General features: G+C 43.1%; 1 protein-coding gene across 4 annotated transcripts in view; it reads left to right on the top strand.

The window, feature by feature from the left end:
- thrap3b (thyroid hormone receptor associated protein 3b) overlaps window positions 1-16,446 on the top strand; it is a 37,315-nt gene extending 20,869 nt beyond the window's left edge. For 2 of the 4 annotated variants that reach the window (XM_066667213.1, XM_066667212.1), the window contains 9 exons: window positions 3,083-3,853; window positions 5,426-6,022; window positions 7,544-7,719; window positions 7,917-8,025; window positions 8,671-8,746; window positions 10,255-10,415; window positions 11,772-12,060; window positions 13,615-13,761; window positions 14,825-16,445. In XM_066667213.1, the coding sequence (XP_066523310.1) occupies window positions 3,083-3,853; window positions 5,426-6,022; window positions 7,544-7,719; window positions 7,917-8,025; window positions 8,671-8,746; window positions 10,255-10,415; window positions 11,772-12,060; window positions 13,615-13,761; window positions 14,825-15,061 (2,563 nt within the window). In that variant the 3' untranslated portion in view covers window positions 15,062-16,445. Of the gene's footprint in view, window positions 1-1,354; window positions 1,499-3,082; window positions 3,854-5,425; window positions 6,023-7,543; window positions 7,720-7,916; window positions 8,026-8,670; window positions 8,747-10,254; window positions 10,416-11,771; window positions 12,061-13,614; window positions 13,762-14,824 lie in introns of those variants that run through there. The other 2 variants (XM_066667215.1, XM_066667214.1) reach the window with 2 other exon arrangements.
- The last annotated feature ends 8,047 nt before the right edge of the window (window positions 16,447-24,493 follow it).

The raw sequence follows: 24,493 nt of genomic DNA, 5'->3' as shown, positions 1-24,493 counted from the left end.
ACCGCTACAGTCCGTTGGACAGAGTTGAAAGAACAGTCTGTGTCGTGCCAAAATGTTTGTGGCACTTGGAGAGGACAGTGGTGCTCAGAGCAGACCCTGAAAGACCTCTCAGCACTGCCTTTCGCAGGAGTCTTTCGCAACTCCTGTGTGGGGAAACAGTCAGTGAATCGGGGTCAACGCTTGGCCAGCGATTCTGAGAGTTGAAACTCTGAGTCGACACTAAGCTCCAGTTTCGTTCTGAAGCACGCTCAGAACTTGTCATTGGTTCATTGACTTGAATCAAGGATCTCTATGATCTGTACCATCTAAGCTATGATTTAAGGGTATAATTTTGACTCTTTTTGTGATTCTAACACTCTCCTGGTTTAAACACACAAGATTCATTGGTTAAAAATTTGTTGATTTGAATCAGATGAGTTGATTTCAAGAGTCTGAATTGATTACTTTAAAACCCCAAGCTGTTCATCATTTTTAAAAAAAATGTTTTTATTGAGAAACCAATAAGACAAAGGGAAACTGCAAATTAAAATACAAGTGGAGGATAAACAATATCCGTAAATTCAATTAAAGTTTTAATTTCCGTTCACATAATAACCCCAAACACAAACAGAAGTTGTTCATCAGTCACAAACCCCCCACAACTTAACACCATGGCAGATTGAGAAACTGTTACTATTGGCGCAATGTCAGGGATGGCTCTGATTGGCTGGAGTTTGAACACAAGTTGGGAAGTGTGAGGGGGGGGGGGGGGGGTGTCTGAAAGCTGTTTATGAGCAGGGTGAATTATTTTTATTATTATTTTTTTAAATCTCTTGAAAACCTAAGTGTTTTCCACAAACAAATAAAGGACATTGCTCAACAGGTTTTCAGGTTTTGAAAGACACTCTTGCACGCCCAGAGCTCCGCTGTTTTCTCCTTGTGTACTGTTTCTCACAAGCACTTTTTGGCACCAGGTTAATTTCATAGAGCACCTTTAATTTCTTCATCAGCGAGGAGGCATGTGGCTGAGTGTGTGGGTGGACTCTGACTTGAAACTTAATTCTGACAGCAGGTTTTGCTTATGACTTCAGGGAAGTTGTGCCCTTCTGTTTTATTAACTTCTGTTATTCAGCAGGTTGTTTATTGTCGTTCGATGTTGTTTGGGGGGGTTGGTAGAGTACAGACACCTGCTCATTGGCAAAAAAAGACTCATTATGGTGTTAACGTCAAGTAGTAAAGTAGATAACTTTGTTTTGGGGGCTTTCAGAAAATGGCTCCTCCTCTCTCCCCTCCTCTTCCTACTCTATCTCACTCTCTCTTTCTCTCTCTCACTCTCACACATGCTCGCTCACTCGCTCGCTTGCTGCCTCTCGATTACAGTAGAAATGCTTCTGCTCTGTCTCGAATGCTGGTTTGCTCTGCTGGATGAAGGATGTCAAATGAACCCTTGTGGACTAGCTTAGTTTTCTGATAGATATTATTTTTTTTCTGACTTTCTTCCAATGAAAAAACATTACCGGTAAGTGTTCTTCTGTCACAAATATTATTGGGTCCTCACTGACTAGCTGTGTTTTTCTTTCCGACATTTTTTTTTTTTGAAAATGTGCTGTACTTTTATGTTGTGTAAAAAAAAGCCTGGTGACCAGACCCACAGAAATAAACTAAAAAAGCCACAAAGCCAAATAAATCTTCTTACAGTAACTTGCACCTGATCCTGTAAAGCTATAAAAGGTTTAAACAAACAGGGTGTTAAGATGGAAATAAACTTGTTTAATCATTGCAGCATTTGGTTTCTGGTGAATGAATGCTGCACAGTGGTCAACAGTAAAGTAACTGCAGTGATTTGACTTTGTGGTTGTTGCCCCGGTGTCCAGGGTTATTGCGTTTTTGAGCTTGTGGATCGTGTCAGAAGCTTTTTTGTTGAAGCCGTGGAGCAGGGTTTGATGGCGGAGACTCGTGTCAGGATGTGTGTTACATGGAGGACAATAGGGCAGTTCCACAGCGCCCCCAAGTGGTCATGCTTATGTTTAATGCTTTATTAAGTTTAAAGAACTGTTCTCATTATATATTAATGCCGTGTTTGTCCAGGTTTCCTCTTCCTGGAGTGATCCTTTGTTCACTGCTTTCAAAGTTCTGAAAAATTAACCCATATTCCACAGAGAGCCATTTTCTGCACTGCAAAAAATGAAATCTAAGCAAGTAAAATTTGCTTAAATCTAGTCTAAATATCTAGTATTACTCATTTGGAAATTGTTGTAAGGATATAATAATATTATTATTCTACTTACTTTTACCAGTTTAAAATGGGTAATAACAAATTAGAAATAAGTTGAATAATCTTATTATATTCTTACAGCAATTTCCAAATGAGTAATATTAGATATTTAGCTAATTTTACTTGCTTAGATTTAATTTTTTGCAGTGTGTAAGTTGCTGGATTAACATCATTCTGACACACTGCTTTTCCTGTTATGGCACATTATGTTTAAGTTAGTTTATACAGTTTATTTACTTTTGGACGTTCAAATTTGCAGAAAATATTACATATTTAAAGGAGGTAAATTTTTCACCTAAAAAAAAATAATAAGTAAAATAAATAAAACTTAGAGATCAAAACTCTTTTGGCCCAGGTCTGGAATTCGCCAGTTAATTTTCATTGTCGTTACCACATGGATTGACAGCACTTGAGAGGACCACTTCTGGCCACACCTCACGAAACACACCTGGACCACTGCTGGCAAAGATTGGACTGGCCCAGAAAAGTGCCCTCTGGTGATCTGTTGTGGCCTTCGTGGCAGCAGTCTGCCCAATTGCTGTCAACACAAAATGGGGGTTGTGGGCCTGACCAGGGCCAGAATTATTTTGCCAGCTGGAATCCAATTTGCCACAGCCAGCAAAGCTATGTTTTGTAACATGTGGCAAGCTTGTGTTTAATAAAAGGGTCCACTTTCGGCTCACTGAGAGTGGCTCAGCTGTCCTGCACCTCTCCCAGAAATAACCAATATCTGCTTTCTATCTGGGATGTCATTTTGTGTTGAGGCTTTTTAGGAATGGTATATTGTCTTTTCTCACCCTCTTGTCGTCTTCTGTTTGTTTCCCCCAGCTCTAGATCCCGCTCCCGCTCTCACAGCCGGGAAAGAAACTACCCGACCAGAGATTTTCAAGGAAATCGTGGGTACAATCGTGGTTTCCGTGGTTACCGGAGACCTTTCTATTACAACAACCGTGGCCGGGGGCGTGGCTATTACCCCCGTGGCTACCACCGAGGAGGCGGTAATTATGGTTACCGCTCCAACAACTGGCACGGTGGGCACCGAGACCAGCAGCAGTCGTACGAGTCTCACCACTCTCATAGCCCCAAGAGGGGGCGCTCTCGCTCTCGTTCCCCTCGCAAGCGTTCCGGCAGCCGCAGCCGCTCCCGTTTTTCCGAGAGGTCCTCCTCCCGCTCCCGACGATCCAGCTCCTCATCTCGTTCCTCTTCCCCACGGCGTCGAAATGCGGGAAAAGCCCACTCCAAAGACTCCAAGAGTAAGGGGTCGCCCGCGGAGGGCAAAGTCCCAGTTAAAGAAGAGGAAACCAAACAGCCTTCGGTTGCGGCAGCGGTCCCCGAGGAGCCACCAAGCAAATGGGAGAGCATGAGCGATTACGACACCAGCCCTAAACAGTCCAACCAGGGGCCAAAAACGTCCACAGCTCAACCCGATGTCAAAGTGTCCCTCTCTGGAGCCTCTGGTAACGGTGCTTCTCTCTGGAGAAGCATCGAATCCAACAGCCCCCCAAAGCCAACCTCGTCTTCCACTGGCTTTGGATTCTTCTCAAAGGAAGACATGAAGACGACAGACAAATCTGCGCAAATCTCCAGCGCCTTCAAAAAGTACGTGACCTCTTGGCTTGTGTTCTGTGAAGCCTTGCCATTATTGTTTTTTCAACATCCCTCTGTTCTTTCTGTTTCTCTCCCGTAGTATTTGATTTGTAATCATTCTTTCAAATGTGTTTAGTCTGTGCGCAGCAAACAAAGGTCCTCGGAAGAGAATAGAGGGTAAAATGGAAGTCAACTCTATTCAAACGCAAATAAAAACCAAATCTTGCTGGCTGTTGCCCTGTGCTATGAGGTTGTTTGCAATCCCATAATTTAGGAGATAAAGCTTAGACGATGTAAGTATATTTCCCAAAACGAGTCCTGGTCAGTGCTGTCTGCTGTGGTGCAGTTTTATTTTTGAGTGCTCACTGTTTGCTTGTCATGAGCTTTCACTTCTGTAGTGAACGTACAGCACTGTGCAGAAGTCGGAGACCCCCCAGTCAGAGCAGCCATTACACACAAGCTCTTCGTTCCTCAAGAGATCTGGTCTGAGAGAATCCATTTACATTAGTCAAGGCAAAATGAGGAAACAAAAAACGGGAATATAGATAAAGGATAGATCTTTTACCAGTCGTGCAGGACCAGTCGATCAGATCAACAGCAGCCATTTCCTCTTTGAGAGGGAGGAGAAAATAAGTTTCTCATAACAAAAGACTGGCCGCCCCCAGCCCAGACCTCAACATCACTGAAGGTTTATTTTGTGGTGGGTTGAAATCATGAGACGCAGAACAGATTCAGCTAAACACTGGTCATTGAATATGTCTGAGAGGCTGAATGTGAGACTTCAAATGGCGGACGGCGTGATGACGACAGGGTGAAGAGACACAAAGGCACAAGGTACAAGGGCAGCGCATCCCCAGTTGAACCCATCAGTTTACTGCCTCTGGAAATGTCCAAAACTCTGTGCTTGAATGTGCAGCATGTCTGGCTTGTCCTGTCACAATAGCCCCTTTTTTTCATTGTCCCAGATATAATTGTAATGAACCATTTTGTCTTATGTAAACAACCCAGTGGACAACACTGGTCAGCAAAAATTGGTAATGTCTATGTTTTGTGGAATAAATGGATAATATAATTATTGTGACAGGTCTGTGCCAGACACCAGCGCCCCCTGCTGTAGCCTCATGATTTCACAACCTCAGCCTCTCTAACAGCATGTTTGCCTCATGTCTCCTTCATTTGCTGGTTGGACGTGCAGACTGCGTCACTGCGTCTGTGCTGAACGTTTACATGTGCGTACGTTTTATAAGGGATGGTTGGAGTTGGTTTTAAGTGTAAAGGATGTTATTTGCAAACACTGCGCCATTTTATCTAGGACATCTACAGACAGGGGTGTCAACAGGAGTTCTAGAAATAATCTTGCCCTCCCAGATTTGGAAGGAGGACGTCTACTTTAATGCCTGCTTTGACTGAAAAGGCTCTAAACGTTAGGGTGGTCTCTGCCTCTTACACAGTCCTGAATTAGCACAGCTATAAGGTCAGTTACAGTAAATATTTCACATGAAGTATCTCACATTTCTTAATCGACTCTTATTCAAGCCCTAACACAAAAAAATTATAGGAAGCACTTTTGATTGTTTACTTCAGGTTTTTGGCCGAGAAGAAAAAGCCGACGGACTGGGATAACGGTCAGGAGGAAGAGGCCGATGTTGAAGAAGCTGAGAAGGAGAAGAGCAGCAGGAAGCAGAGAGGACTTTTTGAGGCGGAGCCCGTCTATGGGGAGACGAAGACGGATAAAGGACTTCCGTTCCTGGATGAGGAGGAAGAAGCGTACCTGAAAGGCCTGAAGGAGAGGAAAACCGAGGAGGAAACAAAGTACAAGTCCAAAGCCACTCTCCCTGCTCGGGATCTGTTTGAGGAACGCTTTGGGAAGTGGGATGACGACTACGCCCCTAACAAAGACTCGGCTCAGCGGGAAGACGAAGTGGACGAGGACGAGCATGTGATGGAGGAGCTCTACCGAAGCCGCAAGCAGGCGGCTCGCAAGGAAGAGAAGGCCTCCAAGAAGAAGGAGAAGAAGAAAAATCGCGTGAGTCCGTCCTCTCCCTCGCCCCCAAGAACCTCGGAAAGGGGTCGACCTCTTTTCCCTGCAGCAAAGGAGGCGTCCCCTCCAGCTCGAACGACCAAGAAGAAAGAGCCTGAGTTCAGTTTTAGTCTGAAAGCGTTCAATGAAGAGGCTGAGAGGTAAGTGGGAAAAACCTTTTCTACTGGTTTTAGACCTCAGAGATGTCTCCGTTGGTTTGTAGTCAACATCAGGCCTAAATAAGGAACACGTTGAAGCTGATAGAATGCTGTTCCCACTGCATTTTATTTCTGAATGGCAGTGGGTCCTCTGGATTACAAGGTTGTTTTTATATACAACAAATACTACAGGTAGGGCTGGACAACAATTCAATATCGATATATATATATATGGCAATTTAAAATGTTTCAATAACACTGATATAATTTTTAAACACACTTTCAAAATTTCAATATGCATTATTTACAGCGTCTGTCACTGACTGGCGTTCATTACAGGCCACTACCCTCAGTTTTAAAGTTAGTTTAAAAATTTTAATACTGACAAAGTCAAGAGGTTGGTTTGATGGTGATGTCATGTTTCTTGTTTGTTCTTGGCAGTTTTTCTGTGGCTTTTATGTTTTATCAATATTATAATTATAGTATATTGATTGAGATTTGGTGGTGCAGCAGGTAGTGTCGCAGTCACACTGCTCCAGGGACCTGGAGGTTGTGGGTTCGATTCCCGCTCCGAGTGACTGTCTGTGAGGAGTGTGGTGTGTTCTCCCTCTGTCTGCGTGGGTTTCCTCCGGGTGACTGTCTGTGAGGAGTGTGGTGTGTTCTCCCTGTGTCTGCGTGGGTTTCCTCCGGGTGACTGTCTGTGAGGAGTGTGGTGTGTTCTCCCTGTGTCTGCGTGGGTTTCCTCTGGGTGACTGTCTGTGAGGAGTGTGGTGTGTTCTCCCTGTGTCTGCGTGGGTTTCCTCCGGGTGACTGTCTGTGAGGAGTGTGGTGTGTTCTCCCTGTGTCTGCGTGGGTTTCCTCTGGGTGACTGTCTGTGAGGAGTGTGGTGTGTTCTCCCTGTGTCTGTGTGGGTAATTATTCAAGTATTTGAAGCCTGTTAGCTTCAAGTTGGATGAAACTTCATGTCGTCCCATAGAGAAATAAATAAATGTATATAAATCTATTTACATATCAGCATTAATGCAACAGGATAAAACAGATGAAACTAAACAAAATGAAACAAACATGTAAATTGCAGTATAATTCAAAATTAAGATGAGCAGTAAGTAAAATAAGTTATTAAAAAATAATGTTAAATAAAATATACATACATTTCAATCTGAACAGCAGAGAAATACATTAATTATAAACTAAAAAACGAGACACCTCTGAAAGAATGCTAAGTGGGGGAAAAATCTCTTTGCATTTTAAAACGGCGAACAGATGATGCCTGATGAATATTAATTTATAACATTTTCAAGATTTTGGTGCAGAAAAACAAAGCTGCTTCACCCCGTGTTTTTTTTTTTTTTTTCTCCTTCATCTTCTGAATATTCAGTAACGCAGGAGAAAATACGTCAGCCCTCACAGATCCTTATACGGGCATGACTCTGTCCAGCAAATGTCACTTCCATAAGATCTATATGGTGTACAGCTTTCCCTGAACCTATAAACATCTCCAGTTTCCATTCTCCCCTCCTCTAGCTCTTCTGGTGCATTGGCCAAAGAAAGGCGTTTGTCTCAGGATCTAGTGCACCCCGCAAAGAAAGAGCACGAGGAGTTCCGCTCCATTTTCCAGCACATTCAGGCTGCTCAGCTCCGCCGCAGCCCCTCAGAGCTGTTTGCTCAACACATAGTCAACATCGTTCATCACATCAAAGGTAACTCCCATTTTTAATCAACGCAGATTAACTGTTTCTATTCCTGTCACTTCGCTCTCAGCTGCCTTGAGGTTCTAATGGTACAGACGTGTCCAGGTTCATGTGCGTATTCACCAGGGAAAAGGAGTGGGATCAGATTTATCTCTTGTCTGATGTCAGTGACGAAAGCCTCTTGTGTCCTCTCTTCCTCACTGTAGCTCAACACTTTCGCTCGTCTGGGATGACTCTGAACGAGCGATTCGGCATGTACCAAAGAAAAGCTGCACAGATGGAAATGAGGCAAAGAAAGAGTCCTGAGATCCACAGGTAAATACAACCCACGTCTGGGATTAAATCTGCACTGTGTCTGATTATTTAAGGCTAGGATTTCTGGAATATGGTGTGCACTGCTGAGAGTCCCTCTGTAAAGAATAAAATGTCCAGTGTGTTAGAGGTATTGGTATGGGCAGCCATTTGGTGGATATTATTAGTCAGTGCATATGCGCAAGTACAAAAAAAAATGTATCAGTTATAATATCAGCTAAAATTCTGGTATCAGACCAGTAACAACTAGAAAAAAAAAATCCTTACAGCCCAAGGATATAAGTTTTAAACTGTCATTTTTATATACAAAGCTCATAAAGTAGACCCACACAAAATATGATAGTACTAGATCATTAATTTTCATTTGCACCATTTGAAGAAATGTCAAAGATTTGTCCAAGTTGTTTTTAGAAGGACACTTGTTCAGCTTCATCTACAATTACTTTAATCATCTTCTGGAGGAAGGGGCTGAAATATAACACACACGCGTTCTTTCGCATTGTGCATGCAGTTACACATTTCCACCAGAGAGGTCTTCAAATCCCCAAAAGGTTACACAGTGCAGCTTTAAGTTGTTCATTGTTGCATTATCTACAGAGCTTCTGTGAACGATTTCCTTACTCGTGTTCCTCCTCTCTGTCCTTCTAGGAGAATTGATGTGTCTCCCAGTGCTTTTAAGAAGCACACTCGTCTGTTTGAGGATATGGAAGAGAGCGAGTACAAGGTGACAGAGAGTTTTCAAATCCAAAATTGCAGCCCAAATGTGTGCCAGCTGAAACTGCAATGTGCTTTTTTTTCCCCCCTCACTCCCCCCCATTTAAAGGAGGCGCATAATTCTAATACGCAAGAATGAAAGTACCATTTGTATTACTGAGCATTACACCCTCCCCTCCAGCTTTTGTGGTATGATTAATCGGTGGGTTCAAATACATGCCCAAAACAAAAGGCTAATCAAAATGGAAGTGACAATTGATGCTGTTGTCCAAGCCTTTCAGTGGACCTCTAAGCAAACGCCATAGTAAGTATTTCTCCTTGAAAATGCATTTTGAACAAGTGAGGCTCTGTACTAATAATCACCATGGGGAAAGCATGGAGCATGCTGCTTTCCCATGAGATCTGTTCAGTTTTCTGTCGTGTAGTTTCACTTTTGGTTTTGATTCATGTTGGTTTTCTTACTCTGTTATACTTCACACATTTCCAGAGGGTGATCTACATTATCCTGCACTGTCACAATATACTGTCTACAGCTGTGGTACTGTATAGAAACACTGTGTTGTGTCATTCAAGGTGAAATCACATAATGTCTTGAGAGACGGGGGTCTAAAGGTGGTAAAATATTACAGAACAGGTTTCAGCCCTGATCTAAAACACATGACTCAGCGTTAGGTCTTCGAGGAGGTTTTGGTTTGGGGTTGATAGTGACCACAGCACAAGGGAAGGTCTCCATTTAACGTGTTTCTTGTTTGCCAATCTCCTGAGCCACCACTAGATGGTGCACAGTGTCTGGATTGTGGTTAGCTGGTGGCCCACACTGGAGAAACCATTCAGTGGTTTCTGGACACTGTGGGATAGTTTCCCAGACAGAGATTTAGCCTTGTCCTGGACCACGCAGCATTCTGAATTATGATATTGGTTTTAACTGAAAAGAGGATATAATCCAGAACTAAACTTAATCCCTGTCAGTGAAACCAGCCCAGTAAGTTTAGCCTTGTGTAGGGGCTGGATTCTCACACAGGGCTTAAACATAGTCTTGGACTAAATTGGAGCCCCAGTGCGGAACAGTCATTGGATTTTGGAAGTTGGTATTTGGGAAAACTGGTTTGGAAGTCTAGGTGGAGCAATCCCCACTGGATTTGGAAATCTGGGTCTGGAAAACTGGCCCTAGGCCATAGATCCACCAAAGAGAGCAAGCCAAGGTTTGGTCTGAATTCCTGCATTTTTAAATCCTCTTTAGACCTGGGGTTTTGGGATTATTTCTCATTTTTTTTCTCCATTTCCACTATTTCTCCAATGGTGGAGATGTCCCTGGACTAGACTTGTTTTTATTTATTTATTTATTTTTTCTCTTCTTCTAGTAAACCAGTATTCTTATTGGGTTTATGTTCTATACATGAGGCTCTGAGTCAAACTTGACCCTAATCCACAGTTGTTAATAACTGCTCAGTGTTTGTTCAGTGTACGAACAAAGGCGTACTTATATTAACTCTGAAATCCACTGCTGTGTTTCCACAGGACTATGGTAAAAAATATGAAGGAGACTCAATGGACCTGCGTTTGGATATTGAGCGACGTAAAAAATACCCCAAACGCGAGGGGGGGAAGGGCTCAGCCGGGTCTCGGACCCCCAGCCGAGAACTGTCTCCAGACAAGCCCTCCAAACACAAGAAGTCCAAGTAAGATTTACAGAGCACCAGATCACTAAATACAGGGAAGGTACAGTTCAGGGAAATCTGGGTGACACCGAGGCCGATTTTCTCCTCACTAAAATTCTCCCAGTGCACCAAAAAAGAACACAGATAAAACTCTTCACAGCCTGACTGGCTGTAAATGGAGAGAAGGATACCCACCCCTGCAACACCATACGTACAATATGTTCATGAACAAATGTACCAGCCTCGAGTTGAAGGATCTGTTTTATGGTCTGTAGCCTCTTCCATGTCGTGTACTGGGCGTTCAGTAGAGATGCAGAGCACAGAACGGCCTTTTAGCAGCATGCCACATGGACAGTCTGACAGACAAAGAGCAGAGCGGTGTATCACGAATAGAGAGTCCATATTAATAAACATTAATAACGTTGAGGACATAACACTTTTCTCTGTGCGAGTCATGACTTTAAAAAGTTTTTAATAAGTTCTGGATGAGGATATAATCTACTAATCCTGTAATTTTATAATGGTTTCTAATTGGAAATGACACTCCAGACTTAACCCCCCGCAGAGATTTTTCTGAAGGGGGAGGAGGTGTTCTCAGTGGGAGGAGGTGGACAGCTATTATTTTAAGGGAATTGAAAATTACTGTATAGAACTGCACAGAAATTAAATGTGATTTCATAGAATAATAAAATATTATATACTTTGTTTTACTTTACATCTAAACTAAAAACTTACTGAAGTCCCTTTTTATATTTGTAATACAAGAAAATCCAAACATGTGGCAGACACAGCAGACGGTTTTGTGACAGTTCTGTTGAAGTTAAAATGAATGTCACTATATTTCAACATATTCGGCTGTTTTACCTGACCCTCTGAGTATTTACAGGAAAAAGGTGAAATTAATGCAGTTTAGTACAATTTTGTAATGTCCTACATTCAACTGAGTCCACTAGATGGCACTCTAAAGCTGAGTCTGTTAGGTCTACAGATACTCATTCGTCACATATGCAGTGTGATTGGCCCCCTCAGCTGGTTTAAGACGTCACACATAAAACATTAACTTTGTTCAAAGGGCTGCTTTAAACGCTGTATTTGTTTTGTTTAGACTGCGATACACCAAGCAGAAACAAAGATAAAAACACATTACAAATAAAGACATAAACATTCACATACCTCTCGATTTTTAAGCCCCTGTGTGACCCATAAGCTGAAAACTTTGCCCATCCCTGCTTTAAATCACATCTGAAACAATGTAGGGTTTGCTTGCTCCGTCTATTTTTTGTGCCTTTACCCCCTGTGACAATCTCTCTCTCTCTCTCTCTCTCTCTCTCTCTCTCTCTCTCTCTCTCTCTCTCTCTCTCTCTCTCTCTTCCCAAGGAAAAGTAAGAAGAAGCGTGAGCGATCTCCGTCCTCCTCCTCCTCCTCGTCTCCATCTCCGTCTCCTCACGCGTACAGGCCGAGAGAGTACCATGGCGAGGAGCTTGAGCATGTGGAGAAAGGGGGGTTTGACAAATCCCGTCTCGGACCCCGGGAGTTCCCGGGCCCACGGGACTACGAGGGTGGCCACATGGAGCGAGGCTATGAGAGAGGGAGAGGGGGGTACGATCGAGGAGGATACGACAGAGGTGGATACGATCGAGGACGCGGGGGATACGACCGGGGATTTGTAAGTGCAGTGGTCTTTGGTTTAACGTGGAACCACCTGTGTTAATGACAGTCTAATGCCTAGCACAGTTAAACATCAGTAGCAGTAGTCTTCCTTTAGTAACGAGTGAAAACTGGCTGTTGCTGGAGAATAGTGGGGAATTAAAGCTTAATTCCACTCATTGTTTTTCAAAATCTCTTCTGAATTCAGTCACAGACAGTTGTTCAGAGTGGACTCTGATTTCTACAGTCGAGTTTGTGTCTCTATCTACAACCTAAATATAGCCTTTCATGAACTCTGCACAAACATCAGCGAATACTGTCTTCTGAGCTGAGTAGGAAATGTTGATGGTGGTAAAATAGAGGTGTATCTGGTTTTTGTGGGTACACTTTAGCATTAGTGCACACTGTACCTGTCACCTGGATTGCAAAATGGTCCTGGTCCAGGTCTAGCCCACGTCCCCCATTTTCACGACCCGCTTGTCACAGATGGCTGCTCTTGAATGAACTGCTTCAAATCATGTGGTCAGTGTCAGGGCGACATATCATGCAAAGTCAATTTTCATGTGGCTTCATTCATGCCCAGTTGCAATTTTACCCAAAGTGGTCTACATCCATCTAAGCTGATATCAGTGCGTCTAAACAGTTGTTTTAGACCAGAACTGAGTTAAAACGTGTTGTGAAACAAAATTTCAAGCTTCTGACAGAATATAAATAAAACATTTAAAGCAACACTATGTAAGCTTTGGTGTTTTTGCTCCTGGGCTCGCCCTACAGTTGAAGATTGTAAAGTCGCTTTTCTACTGCATGGGTCCAGCTCTATACGGCTCGGCATGCAAAATGGAGTCCGTCGAGAACCTGTCTTTGAAAACCACAGCAATGGCGGCAGTAAAGTTACGCACTGTTTTACCCATCGTAGTCGCGTGTGGTTTTTGTTTTTTGGACTAAACAGATTTCACTGTAAATTTTTACAGCGCTGTCCTGAAATCAAGGGTAATGGGGGAGTTATGGGGGTTTCTACGCTCCTTCGTGAGCCTAGTGCAGTTTTGGTAGTGGTGAGCAATGGACAATGAGGCGCCAAGACCTGAAATACAGAGTGAACATTATCACAAATTTATTAAGAAACTACAGTCCGTGCTGAGACCTGGGAAAGGAAACGCAGAAGTGCAATTCTCGAAGCTTTGATAAGTGTGGGATTAGTGGTTATTTAAATGCGACACCAAAAGACAAGCCCTTTTGCAAAAGAATTATCCACAGTCACTGACACACAGCACTGAAAATTAAAACCCGTGAGGAGACGAACCAGTTTCATTAGGTGTTTCAGATAAAAAAATAAAAGCGGGGCTGCCCTCCCTGGGGGGAAACACCAGCCTCTGTAGCCTGGTAGTTACCCAGAGACTGGAGTTAAAGGACCAGGTCTTGTGTGTGTATACATACACACACACACAAACGAATGGTATTTCCTCTGCTCAAACGTTTATTTATTTTAATTTTTTTACTGACTGTGATGTAACATTTGCTGAAACAGGTTACTGCTTTATATGACCTGGCTGTAACGGGACCTTCTGATTTTCAGCCCAGAATGAGAGGCAGAGGGTGGAACAGAGGAAATTATCCAGGCAACAATAATAATGGTAACCCTGCTAATATGGGCGGACCAGTCCGACCCCAGGATGAGGAGTGGGACCCTGAGTATACCCCCAAAAGCAGAAAGTACTTTCAGGTAATCCTTGTCTGCCAACCTATGACTAAGTGACCTGGTGATTTCTTGTTGCTGAGTGTTGCAAGCAGTCATGTGGTATCAGAGCCGCTCATGCCCTATAACGTCTGCTAGTTTTTGCGGCACTCAGCATTGAGAGCATATCTGACACCACAGACAGTCCCCTTCTGTACGCTACGTGTGTGATAGGACCACTCTGGGACATCTCTGAACTCAATACTCCAGAGATTCTCTAGAGTTTCTCCAGAGTTCATAAGTGAAAGAGGCTTGTGTAAGACTTTTCTGCAGTGACCATTTTTTGTCTTAATTCAGCCATAAGAACCCCTACAAACAATTAATTATCAACCTATTAGTTTCTTCCCTCTTGTTTACATTGTTACCTCTTCGTTATCCATGAAAGAATTGGTTTTAATTGTTCATTGTTGCAGACTGTAAACTGGAGATGTACACTCTACAAAACTCTACACTGACTGGGCCTTACGTGTCTGGACATGTCTGTCTTTCCTTGTTCTGTGAAACAGACAAAGATAGAAGCCCCTAACTGAAGCTCCAGTGGTTGTAGGAGGAGCCAGCTGTAGGCTGTTGGTGTATAGTGTGTTTATGATTTGATAAAGACAAGTCAAAGACATGATGCAATAAACACATTTATGGAGCACTTGTACACATTTAAAACCTAAAAACAGGTCGGTCAGGACCCTAACACCAGAGGAAGGTTAAAATAAATCGCCTCTCCATTGACCACAGATCTGAGCTTGTTTGGGTTGAGTACAGTCTTTGGGTCTTGTGACTATTGCTGGACCCGGCACTGGACACTTGGAGAGACTCTGTCCATGAGTCTCAGACCCTTTACTTTCTTGAAGTATCATCTCCGTGCGGAGGCGTGTGAACATGCTCATTGCAGTGACAAAGCAACTCTCATTTCTGCGGCAAGGGCACCTGTCCTTTACATCAGGAAACTTTATTTCATGTCTTTTAAAAAGTATATGAACATGACGCAGACCATAGGAGGTGTTGTGGTTTGTGGGTATGCAAGGTGCTTTAACCTCTCTTCCCTCTCTCTCTCTAGCATGACGACCGTGACGGAGAGATGAAGTGGGCTGAGGGGCGCGGCCGTGGGCGTGGCCTTTACCCTCGGAGCAGAGGCACCTTCCTGGTTCGCCGGGGCAGTAGCGGCGGGAGCCCAAAGTGGACGCACGACATGTTCCAAGGCGCCACGGAGGAGGGGGAGCTGCCTGACGACGTGGGAGACCACGGCCACAAAGATGAAGACAAAACGGCAGAGAGCGAGACGTCTAAACCCTAAACCACACCTCTCTCTCTCCTTCACTCTTTCCCTCCCTTCTACTCTCTCCTTCCCACCATCCCCCTCTCTCATCCTCTGCATTGTTCTTCTGGGTGTGGTTTTTAGTCTCTTTCAGTCGTTCCCCAGACACAGCTGCGTCTCTGAACTGGAAGGTGTCCGATGTTTGTTCTGCTCCAGAGCTGTTAGCTTGAGTCTGAACACATTGAGCCACTGAGTTTTTAAAAATTTGAAGATGTCTCTCTTACGTTGAGAACAACACAACTGCTATTTGTTTTGTTGTTGTAGGTGTTGTTTATTTACGCTGTGGCTAAAATCTAGTTAATTTGTCTGAAGTTTCTTTTTTTTTTTTTTTTTTTAATTAAACAGAAAATACTTTGAGTTTCACGTCTGTTGTCTTTGCTTCTGTTTTTTTTTAATGCAATGTAGACAGCACTTGTGCCTTAGAGCTGGGAACTACAGATTCTCTCATTTTCTCTCTCTTTCTCTCTGCCCCCCCCCCCCTCCTCTATTAGTTTGTTTCCATTCACTATGCACAACTTCCTTTTTCTTTCTCGGTATTTCTGTTCCTCTTGTAATTTGGCCCTTCACTCTCATGCAATCTTTTCTTCTCCCACTCATGTGCCCTTCATGTCTTTTCTTATACTTTTACTCTCTCACTCTCTCGCTCTCACTCTGTGGTGTATAGAGAGTTGTGTGAATGGATTAGAGGTGCAGGTGCATATTGTAAAAAGTCTGACCCCGTTTTTCCTCACTGTGTTTTAACCTCAACACTCTGCAGAAGCTTTTCCTCTGTGGACAGACGTACTATGTACTCGACACAGGACCGTTATTAATGGGTTATCTAGAACATCGCTGTTAAAGCTGTGTTGTTTGCTGTGTAATCTTCAGTTTTTTATTTGAAGGTGTTTCCTGTCCTGCTCTGTGGATGAACTGAAAAATGACAAACTGTAACAGACGAATTTCTTTTTTTAAAACACACCCTGAAATGTTCTGTGATATAAACTGTGTCCAGACCTTGTTTGTGTTTTGACTTGTTTGTTTGGTTTTCAAGGGCTTACAAGTCCCAACTGTGACAAGGCACTGGGTTAGTATTGATTCTTAAACGTAGGTCCTGAAGCAGAATGAAGAAAACAAGGGCAGCAGATTGTGGAGAATCAACTGAATTACTGTTGTAACCCCCGTTCACAAAATGAAGAGTTTTGGTTGGTAATGAAATGTCTGACCACAGCAGTATTCTCCCCCTGTCTAAACAGCTCTGTTCAGATCGGCTACTTTCAGCACCTGTTCCTTTAAATGATAATGAGCTACTCACTGTTCACCCTGACCCTGAGTGCACAGCAGTGAGGAGCAAGGAGATGAAACACTGGTTTAGAGCCATTTTTGCCAGGTTCTTTTTTTTATTTTATTTTTTTGTTTTTGGGACACAGTTGTGGACAGGGCAGCTACAGCTAGGTCCAATTGGGCAATTGAAGGAACGCTAAGTGGCTACAGATGGGACTGCTACTGGTAATAAATTGTTTTTACGTAGCAGCTTTCTAATACGAAAGATCTCATCATGTAGAACACGAGAGAAAGTGATGAAACTTAGGTCCATGGAGTGGAGAAGTACTGGGAGAAGAGGTAGGTTTTTAGCTGAGATTCTAAAGAAGATTTTAAAAGCAGGTGCAACACCTTTGTCAAAGATTTCCAGATCTTGGGTGTCATGACGCTGAATGAGCTACCCCCTGTAGTAATTAATCTAAATTGAAGTACAGACTGGAGAAGCTCAGAGGAGTGTTGTGATGCTGCAGGACTGGGGGGTGAAACAAATTCAGAAAGGTCTGGTGCCAGATCCCCCACATGTTAGCAGGAACCTGGAACGCAGAGTAGAAGAATTTGTTGCTCACATATCTTGGTGTCATCTGCACATGTAGCATGTCAAGTGTTTATTTCTTTTGATGATTATAACTGAAAAGCACTTCATGCTTCCTGCTGCTGACCAACCTTTATGGAGATGCAGATTTCATTGTACACAGTGATAAAACTACCAGTACCTGGTTTAAGGACCATGATGTCCCTGTTCTTAATTGGCCTGCAAACATGCCTGACCTTAACCTCATAGAAAATCTATGGAGCATTGTGAAGAGGAAGGTGTAATACACCAGACCCAGCAATGCAGAAGAGCTGAAGACCACCATCAGAGCAACCTGGGCTCTCATAACACCTGAGCAGTGCCACAGACTGATCGACTCCATGCCACGCCGCATTGCTTCAGTAATTCTTGTATTGAGTGCTGTAAATGATCATACTTTACATGTTAATACGTTTCAGTTGGCCATCCATCCATCCATTATCTGTAACCGCTTATCCAATTTAGGGTCGCGGGGGGTCCAGAGCCTACCTGGAATCATCGGGCGCAAGGCGGGAATACACCCTGGAGGGGGCGCCAGTCCTTCACAGGGCAACACAGACACACACACACATTCTTCAGTTGGCCAGCATTTCTATAAATAATTTTTTAAAAATAATATTCTAATTTTTTGAGATACTGCATTTGGGGTTTTCATTAGTTGTCAGTTATGATCATCAAATTAAAAGAAATAAACAGTTGAAATATATCAGTCTATGTGTAATGAATGAGTATAATATACAAGTTTCACTTTTTGAATGGAATTACTGAATTACTTAATCAACTTTTTCATGATATTCTAATTTTAAGAGCAGCACCTGTAGATGACGAGCTAGCTTTGGCTTGTTCACCTAGGGATTTTTTTATTTTTATTTAATATTTCATTCTTAATGTCTGTAAAACCTCTTAGCATCATTTCTGAAGGAAACCTTCTGGGAAAATGGATGAAGACTCACGGGACCAGTCGAAAACCAGGAGCCCCCAATGACTGGTGGAATGTGAGCTGACTGGCAGGTCTATTTTCTCAACAACTTCACTAATTATCTTGTGAACCAGGAAACTAACGGAAAAACAATGCACAACTACAATAGAGCTTTATATATATCACAACTATAAGTCCTTACAATATATATGAGGCATAGCCAGAAATAGTGTTGACTTTAATTCTTGTATTGGAAAATGGATCCAGATCAAAAAATGAAAAAACGCTAGGATTCAAACTTTGACTTTCATTTATCAAGACCTCACATTCCACAGAATGTGTGTGCTAGCAGCCACACACACACACCTAGTCTGTTGAAGATTTAAAGGCTGTAAAACCCCCTTTTCCAGTGACTACTGATTAGCTCACAAGAAGGATCCATACTGACACTGAGTGGTCCTTGCAATTTTATAATGGCCAGTGAGCCTACCAGATCAATCAACACCACATGTGGATATCCCAGAACCCCCAGCGTTTTATTACCCTCCAGCGTCGGACTGTCGAACGCTTATCTTATCGCAAAATTGGCAGATGGCCCCCGAGGAATGCGCTAATATTGAACTCTCCAACAGAGTTCCACCCAGACAAACAGCATAGACCAACACAGCCCCCAAGTGGACATTTGCGAAACCATATGCCATCCGAAACATTCTCTCTCTCAAAAGAGAATTATCTCGGACACATGTTTCTTCTGAATCTAATCATGTATTATGCATTGTGTTATTAATGTTTATCCTGTTAATCTCAGGTGACATCCATACCCAACAGAGTATAATACGCCAGTATCTGACAGCACCCGTACCCCACAGAGAATAATACGCCGGTATCTGACAGTACCCGTACCCGACAGAATTAATACGCCGGTACCTGACAGCACACTTACCCGACAGAGTATAATACACCGGTACCTGATAGCACCCATACCTGACAGCATCCGTACCCGACAGAGTATAATACGCCGGTACCTGACAGCACCCGTACCCAACAGAGTATAATACGCCGGTACCTGACAGCACCCGTACCCGACAGAGTATACTACGCCGGGAAATGACAGTACTCGTACCCGACAGAGTATAATACGCCGGTACCTGACAGCACCCGTACCCGACAGAGTATAATACGCCGGTAAATGACAGTACCCGTACTCGACAGAGTATAGTACGCTGGTAAATGACAGAACCCGTACCCGACAGAGTATAATACGCCGGTAAATGACAGTACCCGTACTCGACAGAGTATAGTACGCCGGTACTTGATAGTATCCATACCCGACAGAGTATAATACGCCGGTAAATGACAGTACCCGTACCCAACAGAGTATAATACGCCGGTACCTGACAGTATCCATACCCGACAGAGTATAATACGCCGGTAAATGACAGTACCCGTACCCGACAGAGTATAGTACGCCGGTACTTGATAGTATCCATACCCGACAGAGTATAATACGCCGGTAAATGACAGTACCCGTACCCAACAGAGTATAATACGCCGGTAAATGACAGTACCCGTACCTGACAGAGTATAATACGCTGGTGTCGGACAATGTCCAGGGATTGTTTTGGACATAAGAGAAAATTCCTGACCTATCTGTTTAAGGGAGAAATCCTGCTTTTACTTAAAAAGCACACTGAAGTGTAAATGTAAATAAAGTGTAAAATGAAGATGAGGGCAGTTCAGTTTTCATTTTATTAACTTAAATACAACATCTTTAAATTTATAATATATGTTCTTATATAATTAGAGTATCCCCCAATCCATCACACTAACACTAGCATTATTTTCAAAAACATAAACAAACAAGTGCAAACATTTGTTATTTTTAGGCAACAGTGAGCTTAGGCGCAATAAAGTTCAAGTAAAGGCCTTTTCACACGCAGCCAGATTTTTACTCATTTAAAAAAATAATAATAATAAAATAAATAAAAAAAACCCGTATATTAACGGACAGTATGAAGCCTCAAAATGCCCCAGTGATCTTCGAAAACACTGCTGATCTCCACGTGTAGTTCTGGAGATTTCAGTGTTTGTTTGGTTGCAGTGTTTAAGGTAAAATGAAAATTTGGTCATGGCTCCTACTCAATGAACCAATTTCTTCTACATCTTCCAGTATTTTTCAGAGCGTTGAGACAGTGGAACCTCCACACCAATACGACACCTTTTCTGACTGAAAAGACCTGAATAACCACAGGTACTAGGTCTTTTGGTCTATATGACAGACATTTTTAGCAGCCTTTACAAACAAATTGTGCTTATTTCCATAGTGTCATGTTGCAGTTTGGGAGATGTTCTGAACCTAATGCTTTGTTGTAAACACCAGCCATAGATTCTGTTATTACAGCAGCTTAACGGATTTACTTTCCAAAGTACGTCTAGTTTGTGTTTCCTCAAAGGCCCAGGAGTAGTCCGAGTGAAAGGAGGATGAATGTGATGATGGAGGAGAGAGAGTGGATCACTCCTGTATTACCTGCAGAAACAGATGATTTAAGAGTGATGTTCAGTTCTTTGATACAGATGTAGGAGAACACTGAACAGTCAGTACACACTATAGCCGAGTCCACAGGGTACTTCCACACTGAACAGTACACAAAAGCAGCATGTGAGAATGACTAGGGTCTGAATACAGAGCATTCGTCAAGCAGTACTCAAAGTCCCCAGATGATGTACTTAATTGGGAAAAATTTTGAAGTATGCAACCCCAGTCCTATCCCATGATTCCACTGGAGCTGTGGACTGAGGAAGAAAAATGGTGCAAAGGGGGGAAGCCGGCTTTTTACAAGTGTATAATAGAAAAAAGGTATTATGTTTATGGACAACATTAAGTAACGTTATGAGTAACTGCAGAAAACAAACCCATTGTCCCTGTTGTTTAAAGAGATATTAACATAACTTGGGATGTTTTAAAGCTGTAAGAAGTGAAGGCAAGGTAATCAATAAATTCAATAGGTCCATAGGTCAAAGGACATTGGTAAGTTGGTGGATGTAGTGTGTCTCAGGGTGCGTGGATACTGCACACTACACATACTGAAAGAGCGCTCTGCTTTAAATAACAGTTACATACTGTTCAAGTACGCAATTTCATACGCAGCCTAAATCTCTGTCTCTCTTTACAATGAGGGAGATATCTGTAGATTTAAGGCTCTTAATGTGATATTGTTTAATTGTGGTTGGTACTGTTTGAAAACTGAGCAGTTACCGCTCTTATGCTGCAGTCACTGATAATGATAAACTGAACCTATGTATACAGTCAGATGCTGGAATAACATGGATATTGACACTGTGGAGTCAGTGATGCTGTTACCATGATAATCTTTACACTAACATTATACAGTTACAACAGTAACAGGGCTGTGACTTGGTGGTAAATGCCACCCCCAAGAATGTTTTTCATCAACTTATAACCTAGGAACTGTACATCAAAAGTGAAATAGGTCAGTGACTCACCTGGTGTCTCAGCTGTTTTGTCTTGGTCAGGTGGGTCTTTGTGGGGAAAAAGAAGAAAGACTTTAGCTGTTAAAAGAGGGCCATTATCTAAACCACATTTTTGAGTAGCAAAATCAAACTCTGATCTGATCGGAGCCTGATCTCCTCACCTTCAACATTGAGGTTCACTCTTTGGAGGAAGACACGTCTAGACGGGGGAGCTCTCTTGCTTCGTTTCACCAGCAGGAAGCCTTCATAGACTCCTGCATCCTCAGCTCTAACCTTCTTCAACACCAGAGAACAGTTCCCCTTCAGCAGTTGATCTTCTGGAACATCCACACGGCCTTTATACATCTCAGCCTGATACAGCTCCTCTCCTCTTCTCTCTAACACTGTACCAGAAATGGTTCGCCACTCCACACAAGGACTCTCACTGGACAACGGTGTCCTGGATGTGTTTCTCCAGTCACAAGGAAGAAGAGCTGAGGAGCCCACTCTGATGTGCAAATCCAGAGCCTTGGGAATATATACAATGTATTTCTGTGGATTTTTCTTTGGCTTTGAGTTGCATGTTAAGGGTGTTCCTGCCATATTCCATGAGCCTTCAAAAGGTTTCCAAGTGACTTTTTAAAAGTTAAAATGGTTGTTATGGTGTCCCTGGTGGTTGTTATCCCACTAAGGTCTTGATTGGTGGATAATACATGGCCAGCATGCTGGTATTGTAAATGTACTTGTTGTACAATTATCTAGCACCATACTCTCCACCTCCAACACCCAACTGGGAACTGCTTAGTCATACACTATGCAACTATCTACCACCCTAGCAACCACCAGGTATAAGTCAATAATCACTGAACAACCAAGCAGCTGGAATATTATAGAAACCACCTACTAACACACCTGCAACAATCTCTGATATCTTAACAATCCCCAAAAACGGTTTAGCAGTCAGGTTTAATATAAAAACAACCACCACCAGGGAATCATGAACGTGGGCTAGTAGACTCACCTGCACAGATGGGGAGTGACAGGAAGAAAAAGAGAAGGTAGATGCTCATAGTTTTTGCTGATGATTCACTGTAAAAAAAAAAAATCAGAAGGGCCACATTTACTTAATACAATGAGAAAGGACTAAAAATATGGAATTTGTATCTTAACATGATTATTTTGTCAAAAGGCTGCTTAAGTAAATATTTATTAACTCTCTCCATATATAGTTCATTCTATTCTATCTCTTTAAAAAAGGCTTTGTATCTCAAAATTATAAAACATTTAATACTTTCTTTATACATTAGCTTAGTATTAGCTGAGGTATTATCCCAAAACCATGGAAGAGGTGTTTAGTTCACACTGTTAGAACAAGGCGGTCTAAAGGATCACTCAGAGGAGGAAAATGTCTGGCAGCCAGGTATGTTCTTTGCACAGTAGCAACTACAGATGTGTTATTTACCCCTGTTAAACCGTTTATAACAACAGTTATAATGGAATATTACAAAGGGGGTAGAAGGTAATAGAAGGTAACAGATGGTAAGGTTGATGAGAGAGGGATATGGTCGATTGGTGAGCTGTTCTAAGATCAGTACTGTCCAAAATCTCCAGTAGTACTGCTGTGTCTGATCCCCACTGTGAAAAACAAACACTCAAACACTCCATGCATAAATGGCCACCATCTCTCAATTTACAAAAATATTTCTGATGGCCAGTGGTAACGTTACATCACCTCACCTCCCCACGTTCCTGTCCCAAAAATACGTCATGAGATTGGGGCCAAAACCTTGTAGAATCGCTCGTCTAGACACAGTCTACGTGTGTAATTTATTTATGTGTGAAGTGAATTCAGGTGCTACCTGCGTAGTTTATTTAAGTGTAGACAGGTAATATGTTTATGTCCAGACGAACAATTCTGTACTATATTCTAGCGAAAAAAAAACTAGAGAGATTACATGTTTGGTCCAGACTTTCAGTCTTTTCAGTTTGGTCTGAACCAAAATGTCATGTGAAATGTGCCTCGGATCACAGTCCGGACCAAAGGATCAGAATCTCAAAAGAGGCCTCTGTCTGGACCAAACAGAACCAAGGTCCGGTTCGTTTGGGTGGTTCAGGATTTCTGACAAAGCACAGAACGCTGAACCAATTTAAAAGACGAGGTGGAGGTGACCAGGTGATTAATTCACTGCCTTCAAACATACACATCAGACATCCTTATCAGACGGACTCCCAGTAGAGTGATGTGCAGGCATATGGGTGATGGTAACCGCACAATTAATCTGCCAGTTCAAAGAGTTCAACCATTTGAGGAGGAACAGAAACTATAAAGAATAAGAATCTGTTCAGGGTGGTGCAGCAGTTAGTGTCGCAGTCACACAGCTCCAGGGACCTGGAGGTTGTGGGATCGAGTCCCGCTCCGGGTGACTGTCTGTGAGGAGTGTGGCGTGTTCTCTCCGTGTCTGCGTGGGTTTCCTCCGGGTGACTGTCTGTGAGGAGTGTGGCGTGTTCTCTCCGTGTCTGCGTGGGCTTCCTCCGGGTGACTGTCCGTGAGGAGTGTGGTGTGTTCTCTCTGTGTCTGCGTGGGCTTCCTCCGAGTGACTGTTTGTGAGGAGTGTAGTGTGTTCTCTCTGTGTCTGCGTGGGCTTCCCCCGGGTGACTGTCTGTGAGGAGTGTGGTGTGTTCTCTCCGTGTCTGCGTGGGCTTCCTCCGGGTGACTGTCTGTGAGGAGTGTGGTGTGTTCTCCTTGTGTCTGCGTGGGCTTCCTCCGGGTGACTGTCCGTGAGGAGTTTGGTGTGTTCTCTCTGTGTCAGCGTGGGCTTCCTCCGGGTGACTGTCCGTGAGGACTGTGGTGTGTTCTCTCTGTGTCTGCGTGGGCTTCCTCCGGGTGACTGTCTGTGAGGAGTGTGGTGTGTTCTCTCTGTGTCTGCGTGGGTTTCCTCCGGGTGACTGTCCGTGAGGAGTGTGGTGTGTTCTTCTTATGTCTGCGTGGTTTTCCTCCGGGTGACTGTCCGTGAGGACTGTGGTGTGTTCTCCTTGTGTCTGCGTGGGCTTCCTCCGGGTGACTGTCCGTGAGGAGTGTGGTGTGTTCTCTCTGTGTCTGCGTGGGCTTCCTCCGGGTGACTGTCTGTGAGGAGTGTGGTGTGTTCTCTCT

This window comes from Hoplias malabaricus, chromosome 4 (assembly GCF_029633855.1).
Source record: "Hoplias malabaricus isolate fHopMal1 chromosome 4, fHopMal1.hap1, whole genome shotgun sequence".
Taxonomy (NCBI): domain Eukaryota; kingdom Metazoa; phylum Chordata; class Actinopteri; order Characiformes; family Erythrinidae; genus Hoplias; species Hoplias malabaricus.
Note: the sequence above shows the minus strand (reverse complement) of the source record. Positions and strands in the feature narration are given on the sequence as shown.